Genomic DNA, 12745 nt, shown 5'->3' with positions numbered 1-12745 from the left:
ACCGGGAGAAGGCAATCGGTCTCTCATCCAAGGTATGACGAGAGAGCCAGCAGTCACCTTGCACGTGACAAGACTGGGCCCTTCATGGCTAGACCCCATCACTAGCTTCCTAGAAGATGGCAAACTCCCTGAAGACGAAAAGGACGCGGCGAAACTGAGAAGGGAAGCAGCCAAATACGCCATCATCCAAGGACAGCTATTCAAGAAAGGGCTCAACCATCCCCTATTGAAGTGCTTACACCCCGACCAAACGGACTATGTCCTCAGGGAAGTCCATGAAGGCTGCTGCGGACACCACATAGGAGGCAAGGCCCTAGCAAGAAAATTAATTCGAGCCGGATATTGTTGGCCGTCAATGATGGCGGACTCCAAAGAGTTCGTCAAAAAATGCGTGAAATGCCAAGAGAACGCCAACTTTCACAAGGCACCGGCCTCCGAGTTAAGCCTGTTAACGACCTCACGACCGTTCTCTCAATGGGGGGTCGACCTATTGGGACCCTTCCCCGTCGGTCCTGGGCAGGTCAAGTACCTCATAGTCGCCATTGATTACTACACCAAATGGACAGAAGCTGAACCACTAGCCAGCATATCCTCATCCAACTGTAGAAAATTCATGTGGAGGCAAGTGATAACGCGATTCAGGATCCCGGAAGTAGTCATCTCGGACAACGACACGCAGTTTACCGACAAGAGGTTCACGGAATTTCTCACCGGCCTAGGTATAAGACAAAGATTCTCCTCGGTGGAACACCCCCAGACGAACGGACAGGTGGAGTCCGCGAACAAGATTATCCTCTCAGGGCTAAAGAAGCGATTGGATAATAAAAAGGGTGCTTGGGCCGACGAACTAGCCTCGGTACTCTGGTCTTACCGAACAACCGAACAATCCTCCACTAAGGAGACTCCTTTCCGGCTAACGTATGGGTTAGACGCGATAATACCCGTAGAAATCGGGGAACCGAGCCCCCGACTACTTTTGAAAGGAGTGGAGGAGGCCGTGGAAAAGGACCTGATAGACGAAGCCAGAGAAATGGCTCATTTGACAGAAACGGCACTAAAGCAAAGAATAACCCTACGCTACAACACCAAAGTGCTCAAAAGGGAATTCAAGCCAAACGATCTCGTCCTAAGGCGAAACGACATCGGCCCACCGACCCCTGGAGCAGGCAAGTTGGCGGCAAACTGGGAAGGCCCCTATAGAATCAAAGAAGCAATGGGTAAAGGCGCTTTCAAGTTAGAAAGGCTAAATGGTAAGGAAGTCCCGAGAACATGGAACGCAAACAATCTGAGAAGGTTCTACTCCTGAAACGCGGGGCGACACGCCGACTAATCAAGCTAAGTGGTTAAGATGCAAATTTAAACTTTCCATTATGACCTATTGGTCCCTTATGCAATTGCCGAATAAGATATACTTGCGCAAATTTTCTCTTTTGTAATTTCCCTTTTCCAGATAACACGCTCTACCACAACCCGACAACGATGCGCGGCCCCGGGACTGATCACCCCGGGAGCCCGTCAAATACCGTCATAACAAATGACTACGCAAAAGGCCACGGCTCGTTAATATAAACAGCAACTATAAACCAATAACGGTTAATAGAAACGATAGCACGGCCAGACGAATAAGAAAGAGTTAACTACGTTAAAACGGGCAAATGACGAAATAGTCAAATTGTTCACAAAAGCCAAAATAAAACGGCCAAACTACAAAGTTTTAAACACAGGGTTCATTTCTTGGGGACGTCGACAATCTTGCCGTCCTTAATGACCTTGAAAACACTGATCGCCGACGTGTCGAACTCGGGGGCAACAATTTTAACTTGAGCTTTGAGGGCCTCCTCGGTCGCCAAAATCGCATCCTTCCCTTGCTTGACGACGTCTTTATACTTCGCTTTCCATGTTGCCAGTTCGGCCTCCATGACCTGCTTCTCTTTCTCGATTTCGGCCACCCGTTTCTGCGCCGCGCCGACCTGACTCTCCAAAGCCATTTCGCGCTCGACAAGATGTGAAACCATGGTGTTCGACTCTTCCAATTTTTTCTCAGCAGTAGTGGCCTTCTGTTCGGCAGTAGTATCTTTCTTCTCGGCGGCGTCAAGCTTCTCCTCAGATTGGGTCAACTGCTCCCGAAGAGTCTCAACTTCACTTTTTAGCCCGTTATTAGCCTTCCCAGCAGACTCCAACCTCCTGCGGAGGGACTCCATCCCAGACAGTTCGAACTCGGCTTTCCGAGCTATCACTGCGCCGCGTAGGAGGGTACGGTACATCCACCTCGCCTGCCCGGCAAGGGATGACTCATGAAAATACTCTTCAGTACCGGAAATCAGCTGGGAGTCTATAAAATTTTCGGCGTCAAAATTCCTCTCCATAACAGTAAGGACCCCCTCAGGACTGGACGACGCCTTCCTTTTCCTCTTGAAACTAGGGACCTCTTCCACCTCGTCATCGGCATCAGGGTTAGATGTCGAACCCCCAGTGCCGATAACCTCACAGAAAGGGGAAGCATGAACCGCCTGGCCACCTTCGATCGCGGCGCCTTGAGCCGAGGTGCCGGTCTCGTCGGCCGCAGCCCCTTGCTCGGAAGCAGCCTTGTCCTCCGGAGGAGCAGCAGGCTTCCCAGCAGCGGACTTCTCATTACCTTCCTCATCATCACTACCACACAGGAAGGTTTGGAACAAGTCAGGAAGACCCGTTACCTCGGCAGACATTCCCACTGTAAAAAAGAGAGAGAGAGAGAGAAGAGGTGAAGTCGGTTAGTCGCAACAAATTATTAATAAAAGCAAGAAGATAAGAGGCGAAATGAGCAGAGGCTTCTCACAAATATAATTACGACCGGCCTCCCGATCACCCATAAGGAGGTGAGGATTCACATGATTCCTCCCAAAGACCGCCATCAACACGTCGGCGATCTTCCTATCCACCGCCGACATGCCCTTATAGGTTACCTTGACGAAGGCATTGGATCCCGCCCCGAAACTCCAATAGGTAGGGATAAGCCGTACCCCCTCCAACGACAACCAAAAGGGATGACGACCTTTGACAGGACGGACCTTGAAATATTTGTCCTTAAACCCGTGGTAGGAGTCCTCAAACAAACCAAAAATCCTCCGACCTTGGGCAGACCGGAAAGACATGAACCCCTTTTTGTGTTTCCCCACCTTTGAAGGGTTTGTAAGATTGAAGAAGAAAAGAAAAACATCTATGGACACCGGCAGCTCAAGATATTCACAAACCATCTCGAAACAGCGGATCGAGGCCCAACTGTTCGGATGCAACTACGACGGCGCCACGGAAATCCGACCTAAAAGCGCCATTTGGAAGGCTGAAAACGGAATACGAACTCCAACTTGGGTAAACATGGATTTGTAGAACCAAATCCAGTCGGCAACTCGGGGATGATGGAAGTTGATCTCATACAATCGCTCGTGAGGAGCCGGGACAAAAACGTCATAATTGGCTTCCTCATCGGTTCCTCCGCACAAGTACTCGGCTTGTCGGAACTCGGTGAGCTCCTCCTCGCCCATTTGATTAGGCGAATCCTTCACGTCGGAAACGACCCAAGCATAGGGATCGTACGCCGCGGGAGAAGGGGAAGCCCGGGAGACCGTGCGAGCCATACCTACATGGGGGGACCATCCAGTCAGTCTAGGAGATCGGTTGCTCAGGCCGAATACAGACACTACCCCCCACTACTCCCCAACTAAGGCCAAGCAGAATTAAAACGCGAAAAGAACAAAGAAAAACCTACCCTGGAATGGTACTTTCCCCCCTAACACGTCTAACCACAATTGAAAGGCTACGCAACAACAACAAAAACCAGGCAACAAGCATGCAAGAACAAAGCATAAAAGGAAAAGAGTTCAAAAATTACCTGAATTAGCGGAAGGAGGATGAAGCAGCAGTTAAGAAAAGATGCGAAGGGAGAGACACGCGAGGGCACCACAAAGAAAGGTTTTGAGTTTTGGGAGCAAGAAGAAGGCAGAAAAGGGAGATATGAAGGAAAGAAGGAGTACCAAAACTGGCTGTTTAAAAACTGCCTCCCAGGAAGCGCGAAAAATCTGGGGGCAGAATAGTCTTTGCAGACAGGGTTTTCCACCCCATTATGAGCATTCAATGCTCGGCACCAGGAACGATGCGATGAAACGGTTGCTTGTGCAACCAAAGGACACGCGCGTTGGGGGCATATCCTTCCCGCGAGCGGCCGACCAGACGAGCACAAGTGAGATGCGAGACGACACGCCATTGGTAGCTCCCACTACTACCATTGGCGCGTGGGGGCACTGTTACGGCCTGGCCCAGGATTCCCACGGGTCAACCCGGCCCAAGCTCCACCCGGCCCGGTTACGCGCCCTCCAACCGACCCGGACACGCGTCCTGTACGGCTCACACGCGGCTGCAGGACAACGTCCTTGAGAATATGGGCCTGTCCCCATGAGGGGCCCACTACTGACGTGTATATAAAGGGAAGGTTGGCTCTTCCCCCGAGGTACGTCACCTTTCCTCCCATCATTTTCTCCCGCCTGCACACTAGCTGACTAGAGTGTCGGAGTGTCTTTGCAGGTGGCACCCCCCCTTTTTCCTTCACAACGAGAGCTCGGCTACGTGGCAAATCTGGGCTTAGCACAACCGTGAGCGAGGCGTCCTCACCCCATCCCATAACCATCCGACTAGTCCGGCAACCGACACCAAACATTACGTAATAAATGAATAAAAACACGTAACATTGTGTATCTATCATAATCTTAAAATACCTAATTGTTGGTTTACACATTTTTATTTTATATTTCTATCTTTAAATTTAAACTTGAAACAAATATACATCAAAGTAATATATATTTGGGCTTATAGGGGAAAACTCTGCGTACAAGCGATTAGGGCTTGTAAGTATTACAAGTCAATTAAACTCTAATCCCCAAAATTCGCTGCAAGTGCTATGTTCCTTACACGCGCTACATCCCTTCTTCTTCTCCTTCTTTTTCGATCGTTCTTTTCTCCTCCTTTCTCACTGGTTTGTTCTTCGTCGTTGACGTTAGTTCCTCCACATACTGTTACGGCACGTTTTCATTGCACCTTCTTCTTCTTGCTGCACGTTCTTCTTCCTCTTCCTTTTCTTCTTCTTCTTTTCTTTTGTTTCTTGCCTTCTCTTTCTCCTTCTTCTTTCTCTCGATTTCTATTGTTTTTTGACATCAAGCTCTGAAATCGTTTTTGAAGAAGAAGAAGTAGCAGAAGATGAGGAGGAGAAAGAGAAAGAGTTCTGAATTATGCATGATTTTGGGTGTATTTCTTAAATCCTTTGGGTGTATTTTCTGTAATCTTTTGGGTGTATTTCTATAATCGTTTGGGTGAATTCCTGTAACCGTTTGGGTGTATTTCTGTAATCTCTTGGGTGTATTTTATGTAATCGTTTGGGTGTATTTCTGTAATCTCTTGGGTGTATTTTATGTAATTGTTTGGGTGTATTTCTGTAATGCTTGCCATTTTTTCTGAAATGAAAAATACACCCATAGATATCAGTAAGATACACCCATAGATATCAGTCAGATATCACTCAAATACACCCAAATGATTACAGAAATACACCCAAACGGTTACAAGAATTCACCCAAACGATTATAGGAATACACCCAAAGGATTACAGAAAATACACCCAAAGGATTTAAGAAAATACACCCAAAATTCATTGAAGTACATCTTATGCATAATTCAGAACTCTTTCTCTTTCTCCTCCTCATCTTATGCTGCTTCTTCTTCTTCAAAAACGATTTTACCATGAAAAATCGAAAAAAAGAGAAACAGAGAGAATAGACGTAAATGAAGAAGAAGAAGAGGAAAACGAGGAAGAAGAACGTGCAGAAACGAAAGAAAAGGAGAAGAAGAAGAGTAAGAGAAAGAAGAACGTGCAGCAAGAAGAAGAAGAATTTCAGAAACCATGAAAATCGAAAAAAAAAACGAAGAAGAGGAAGAGGAAGAGGAAGAGGAAGAGGAAGAGGAAGAAGAAGAAGACGAAGAAGAAGAGAAGAAGAAGAAGACGACGAAGAGGAACCGTTTGAGTGGGGCGCGTGTAGTTACGCTCCATTCAAAATGAGTTAATGCGCGTGTTAATGAAATTTGGGCTGATAACTTGTAAAACTTGTACGGCCTTCTTACTTGTATGTGTAGCAGGCCCCTATTTTATAATTGATTTTGCGATTAATTTTTAGGATAAAGGATAAAATGTTTCTTTTAAAAATTAAATTCGGACGTGATGAAAACGTTAAAAAAAATATATATATATAATTCTAATTTCGTGTCAAGTAAGTGAGGTCCGTAATAGCGACTCACCACAAAACTCCAGAAACTACGAAGCCACCGTTTGTTTCAAGGCAAAGTCCAACTTTCACTTCTATACTCTGCTCATAACCTACTTTCTCCTCTCTTCAGGTACCGTATTTCTATCCGTAATCTCTTGATTTTCACAAATCTGCTTTTCTGTATCTTTGATTTGTCTTCATCGCTGCCTGGATTTGTATTCAACTCACTGATCGCTTTTTCTTTTTTTTTTTTTAAATTTGGAATTGTGATAGTCTGCTAATGTTATTTTTTCGTGACATCAGAAATTGAATTATTGAAACTATGTTTTATATCGATAATATATATGCAGTATGTTATGTTTGATTTGGTTCGTGTTTTGCATTGATTTTGGATGGACTAGGGTTCTTCATGTAAATGATCGTTGCAGCTGAATTTTATTTTATTTTGTTTTATATTTCTTTACTGAATAGTTTATTTCATGAATTGGTTTGGTATGGGGTTGGAAACAGCAATAAAATGTTAAAAGATGAGTTTCTATTAATTCTAATTCATCAGCTTTTCACCACAATTTCATCCTCTATGTCAAACTGGACCCAAAGAAGTTTCTGCTGGCTGTCCACAAGTTGTGTGAAATTCTGAGGCTTCGGTTTGAATTAGATTAAAAGAATTGATTTCCAAATCCACTTCATTAGCGTTAAACTAAAAAATCTTTTGGTACGAGTGGAATAGGCTATAAAGGCTGGGTTTGGATTCTTATCTATACATAGATAGTGAAAATATCCGTGTTTGTTTCTGTATCCCTGTATTTCCATCTCAAAGACAAAATCTAATGTAGCCATATGAATATATGATGACTGAGATAGCATTTCCAATCCTTCTTACTTTTAATTATTGTTGCAATTTTACCTTTGATGTTTCTAGACAGTTTCAATTTCATTGTAATTTAGAAACAGTTGGGGTAAAATTGAAATAATTCAAAAACACTAAGTGTAAAAGGTGCACTGATCCCTTATTTCTTTTATTGTCTCAAGTATGACCCTTCCCATAGTGGTTGGCATCTTTTGGAACAGATGCTCTATTTTGGTTGTTTTATGTAAATAACTTTTGAAAAACTCTGTATTTGACATTCTATTTGAGTTTCCAAACTCTGCTCTCAAAGTTTGTTAATCATTAATCACCCTAAATCATCTGGCTATACTATAGTTTCTTTTCCATTTGATGCTTCTTAGTTCCCTCTTCCTTGTATGCTGAGCTGCATTTTTAGTTTTAATTGAATTGCATGTATTTGAATCGGATCTATATTGTTGAAATGATGCACTATATTGGTGGTGAAAGACAAAGTAGCAATTTAAGAAGCATACACAATGACAATGAAGCTGAGTAATATAACAAAACTTTAATGATAGATAAAACCAATTTTTTTCATTCATATTTGTGTGTTTTTTGGCATGATAATACATGTTTGCTATGAGGCTTTTCTGTTATCTCATTAGTATAGAGTTGGTTGAATGTTTTAGATAGCAAAATATCAGTGAATTTCTTAGGGGAAGGTGAATTTCATACTTCTTACTTTGATTTTTGGCTTGTCAGATTCAGTCAAAAAGATTTTTTACATCATCAGTGTTTATAGATATGGAAGACAAATCTAAAGTGTCCCTGAAAATCAAGATTGACGATAAAAACCCGGGTGATGTGAAGGAGGACAAGACCGAGGTAGAATTGGAGCTTGAGAACAAATCCAAAGAGAAAAAGGACAAGACTAAGGTAGAACTGGAGCTGAAGAACAAATCGAAAGAGAAAAAGGATGAGGAGGAACTGCAAAAGAAGAAGAAGAAGGAAATGAAAGAAAAAGGTGGTAAAAGTGGCGATGAGAAGGTGAAAGGGAAAGAAAATGATGGCGAGGAAGGTGATGATAAGAAGGAAAAGAAGAGCAAGGCGGGAAAAATAGATCTCAAGGAAAAAAATGAAGACATCGAGGACAAGGATGGTAAGGAGAAGAAGAAAAAGGAAAAGAAGGAGAAGGATGTAGAAAATGAAACAAAGGACAAGGAAAAAGGAGACAAAGGAGAGGATGGTAAAGAGAAGATGAAAAAGAAGGATGAGAAGAAGAAAAAGGAAAAGAAGGAGGATGATGTAGAAATTAAAGAGAAGAACAAGGAGAAAGAGGAGGGAGGGGAATATGGTGATGAGAAGAAAGATAAGAAGGACAAGAAGGAGGAGAAGAAAAACGAAAAGAAGGACAAGAATGAGAAAATCAAGCTAGAGGAGGACAAAGAAAAAACTAAAGAAGTTGTTGTAGAACAGAAGAAGAAAAAGAAGGAAAAAGAAAAGGAGCATAAGGATGATGAGAAAGGTGAGAAGTCAATAAAAAAGAGAGAGATGAAACCAAAAATTGAGGGAGAAGAGGAAGCAGAACAACAGAAAGATGATGTGAACCAAGTGAAGGAGAAGGAGGAAAAAGAAGAGAAGGTTAAAGGGGGAAAGAAGAGAAAGCCTATTGGAAAGGACAAGTCCAACGATGTCACCAAGCTGAAACAAAAGCTTGGGAAGATTAATGAGAAGATAGAAACACTCCTACAAAAAAAGGCTGACATTGAAAAACAGATAAAAGAAGCCTTAAATGAAAACGAAGGTAATGCAGACATGGAGAAGGCCAAAGTTTTAGTAGAATAGCAGTTATGTGTATCTATATGCACTCAATACTTTGTAAAGTATGTATCTTTTGAATGATAAGCGACGTAGTTAGCAGCATTTAATGCTTCATACACATGACTTCTCCCAAACCACATTCCATAAGATATAATAGAGGCTGTAAATGGAGACAGCAACCTATGCAACCGATATTTCAGAACCATTTTAGGGGGACAAAGATAATTCAGACGTAATTGTATCAAGCACGCGAATTGGGATGTCAATAGATCGAGGCAGCGGGAACAGGGTGGAACTGTGGAAGTGTCTGCCTGCGTCTCTTTTTTTAATAATTTTTTTCCATTCACGATAACACGTGTCATAATACATATTATTAGATATGGGTAAATTATAATATAGGAAACATTTCAAGTGTTTCGGAAAACATTGGTGTACCAGTTGTTTTAATCGTTGATTTTAATTAATATATATTATATATATTTTTTATAATTTAGATCAACGGTTAAAACAACTGGTGCACTGATACTTCTGGTGCAGTTGAAATGTTTTCTATAATATAATCATATAATATAATTAGGATCATTAATGGTCTATCTCAATAAGTCATGTCAGTATACTGAAATCACAAAGACTAATGTTATGTATTTTTTGTCAATTTCAAAAAGGTAATTGATGTTATTTGAATCTCAAATAATTTCGATGTACAACACCAAGTTGTGTGTTGTTATATTTCCTTTTCTTTTCTTTGTTTTTGGTTATTTGTTATATGAAGAGAAATATTGAAACCTAAATTTTTATATATACATTTTGCAGTGTATAAAAAAGGGACACAATTAACTCTTTTTTTTTTCTAATTTAGTCATTTATCACTTGGGCCTAGGTATAACTGTATAAGATTTGGTAGGGCCAAATTATACCATTACAATAATTGGTGTTAATAAATGTTATTAACTGTTTTCTTTTTTTTTTTTTTTCTAATTTACTCATTTATCACCTGGGCATAGGTACAACTATAAGATTTGGTAGGGCCAAATTATACCATTACAAAAATTGGCGTTAATAAATGTTATTTTCACGATGATAACGTTTTATATATACTAGTGTAAAATTTGTGCACGAGCTTACATTTTAATTTGATATGGTTGGTAAAATAATATTTTATAATAATAATTTTTTTGAATTTAATATAATATTATTATTGTCATTATATAACAAACGTACTGAATATGCTATTTTATCTTTATTCTAAGTACAATGCAAATGAACCGTTTAAAGTTCATAATATTCTTGAGTCATAAGAAAAAAGATCTGCAAAAAAAGAACATATATAATTATATTAGTGGCATATCAATTTTACACTAAACTTTATATCTAAAGACTAATAAAAATTTATCGACAACCTAATACTTTACTAACCTCATTAGAAATGCAATTGGCATATGATGTTTTGCTTCTTGTTACACATTTCATCTCAAGTTTAAAAGCAGAATTATAGATAAATTAGTTATACCTACAGTAAATATCTGTACAAAAGTGAAAATCATAAACGTTATTAAAATAAAAATACTATTTTCCTTACTTAAATATTATTAAAAACTTTTTTGAACACAACATTTGTTGTTAATGGCTTTGAATTGCCGTCTTCGTCCAAAATTAGAACCTTGAAGCTACTGCGACTCTTAACTCTTGACAAAGCAACATAAAATTATCCATGTGTGAACATTAATTTTGGCAAATAAAGTTCTACATGTGATAATGATTGACCCTGACTTTTGTTGATGGTCATTGCAAAGCACACTGTTAATGAAAAATGTCTCCATTAAAATTTAAATGCCAATCCTGAATCTGAAAGGATCAAGTTTATTCTTGGAATGTACACTTTGTCACCAATATTTCTACCGGTCACTACCGTCGCTCCAATTACGTTGTTGCTAAGTTCGTTAACTATTAACCTTGTCCTATCACATAAACCTGAAGTCTGGTCTATGTTTCATAGTAGTATTACAGCGACTCCTGGTTTCGAAGTCAACTTGTGGTTGGGTAGTCCCGAACATTACTCTAGTGTGAACTACTCTTATTGTACATCTTCTTTCTCATCAGCTTGACATGTTATGTCAAAACTTAGATACTCCTTTTCCATTCCTAGAAAGATTGTCAAGACGAAATCGTTTATCTTCTCAACATTCTCAAGCATGGGTGCAAGAATTGTCTTACTCTAAAAATACATATAATCTGACATGTTTTGCAACAAATTTGGATATGCAAAGTCTACCAAATGAGAAAGAGGGTCATCAGTATTTGTAATCAACAGATCATCTGAAATTTCAAGTTTTGACTCGTCACTAACAGAATAACCAATATTTTCATTTCCAACATCAAGTATCTAATTAACAAATCTCTTTATTTCACCATCATGTTGATCTGAAGAAGACATTAGAAGCTTCATGTTCATATACAGCTTCAGAACCTTACAGAATGACCATATATGAGATGAGTTAATAGCTGAAGACTATATATCGTGTCTACTCCCTTTCAGAATCACCAGAAGTATTTGTCTAAAATCATCTCGTAGAACCACAATCTTACCACCAAATGGTTGATGTGTCTTATTTTGATCGGTACTGACATAAGATCCCTAAACGTCCGATCAAGTGTTTCAAAAGCACATTTTATTAAGCATTGGAGCTTCATCCCAAATTATTAAGTTATTCTGGATGAGCATCTCAACCTTCAAACTGTCATGCTTGATGTTGCAAATAGAGTCATCAGTAATTGTACTGAGTATTAAAAATCTAGAATGAGCTGTTCTGCCACCAGATAGGAGTAAAGATGTAATTTCACTAGATGCAATATTTAAAATAATTGAATACTAACCATTGTTCATGAGTTATTTTTTGTTCTGTATATAAGTTATATATATAATAAATTTTTCTACTAAACTTGAAAAATATATATAGGATATATATAATACATTTTTTTGGGTAAATTTCTTATATTATTTAAAAAAATAACTGTTCACAAAAACTACTTTTTTTTTTCAAGAAATTATAAATGAATACGTTATATATAGGGCAATTTACATAAATAAAATGAGTGAAAGAAACCTTTACGCAAATACAACATTGGAAAACTGCAGATAAAATGCAGCAATCGCAATTGTATGTAATCCACGACACCCTAACGCGGATTTCAAATACACGTAATCCGCTACACTCTGTCGCAGATTACGTTGAGAATCTGATATCACATAAACTGCTACACCCTGTAGGTTGTAGCAGTTTATGACCAAATATGCAGAAAGCATAATCCGCTATACCCTGTAGCAGATTATGAGGAGATTGGCTCATTATAAAAATCGCGTGAGACTGTAGCTGATTTCATTTGAAGAAAGTGAGAAAGAAACTTAGAGAGAGAAAGTAGAGAGAAGGGAGAGGATATTCTTGGAGCAGTAGAAGAATGGAGGATGAACGGCGGTTATACCGGCTCGACGGCGTTGCTCACGTAGCCGGAACCATCAATGAAGAGGTAAGTCTCTTTATTTTCTTTCAATTGGATAATAACTGTATATTTTATTTATTATTAAGGAAGTAATTTACTAATTAGAAAGATAGAGACTTAGTTTAACTTTGGGTTTGAAAATCAAAATTTGAAATTTAAACTTTGAAATTTAACATTTAAAATTAAATGTAGAGAATTTGGAATTTAAGTTGTGGATGGTAAATTAGTAATTTTAAAACCTAGGTAGTTTAAGACTTGAAACATAAGCTATGGTTTGATGATGTCATTGTTAGAAATTAAGTCGGTGTTC

General features: G+C 39.5%; 1 protein-coding gene across 2 annotated transcripts; it reads left to right on the top strand.

The window, feature by feature from the left end:
• Nucleotides 1–6301: 6301 nt before the first annotated feature.
• On the top strand, nt 6302–9666 carry LOC130955964 (uncharacterized). 2 transcript variants are annotated; one of them, XM_057882977.1, is made up of 2 exons: nt 6302–6417; nt 7879–9666. In XM_057882977.1, the coding sequence occupies exon 2, from the start codon at nt 7921–7923 to the stop codon at nt 8959–8961; it is 1041 nt and encodes a 346-aa protein (XP_057738960.1). In that variant the 5' UTR covers nt 6302–6417; nt 7879–7920; the 3' UTR covers nt 8962–9666. The 2 variants fall into 2 exon arrangements, with proteins under 2 accessions (XP_057738960.1, XP_057738961.1); XM_057882978.1 differs by having other exon boundaries at nt 6308–6417; nt 7919–9666.
• The last annotated feature ends 3079 nt before the right edge of the window (nt 9667–12745 follow it).

This window comes from Arachis stenosperma, chromosome 10, assembly GCF_014773155.1.
Source record: "Arachis stenosperma cultivar V10309 chromosome 10, arast.V10309.gnm1.PFL2, whole genome shotgun sequence".
In the NCBI taxonomy this organism is placed as follows: domain Eukaryota; kingdom Viridiplantae; phylum Streptophyta; class Magnoliopsida; order Fabales; family Fabaceae; genus Arachis; species Arachis stenosperma.
The sequence above is the reverse complement of the archived record's forward strand: the minus strand, read 5'-3'. Positions and strand labels throughout refer to the sequence as shown.

What these genes read in the sequence shown, in the direction of transcription:
- LOC130955964 (XM_057882977.1), top strand. Translation starts at nt 7,921, where the DNA reads ATGGAAGACAAATCTAAAGTGTCCCTGAAAATCAAGATTGACGATAAA.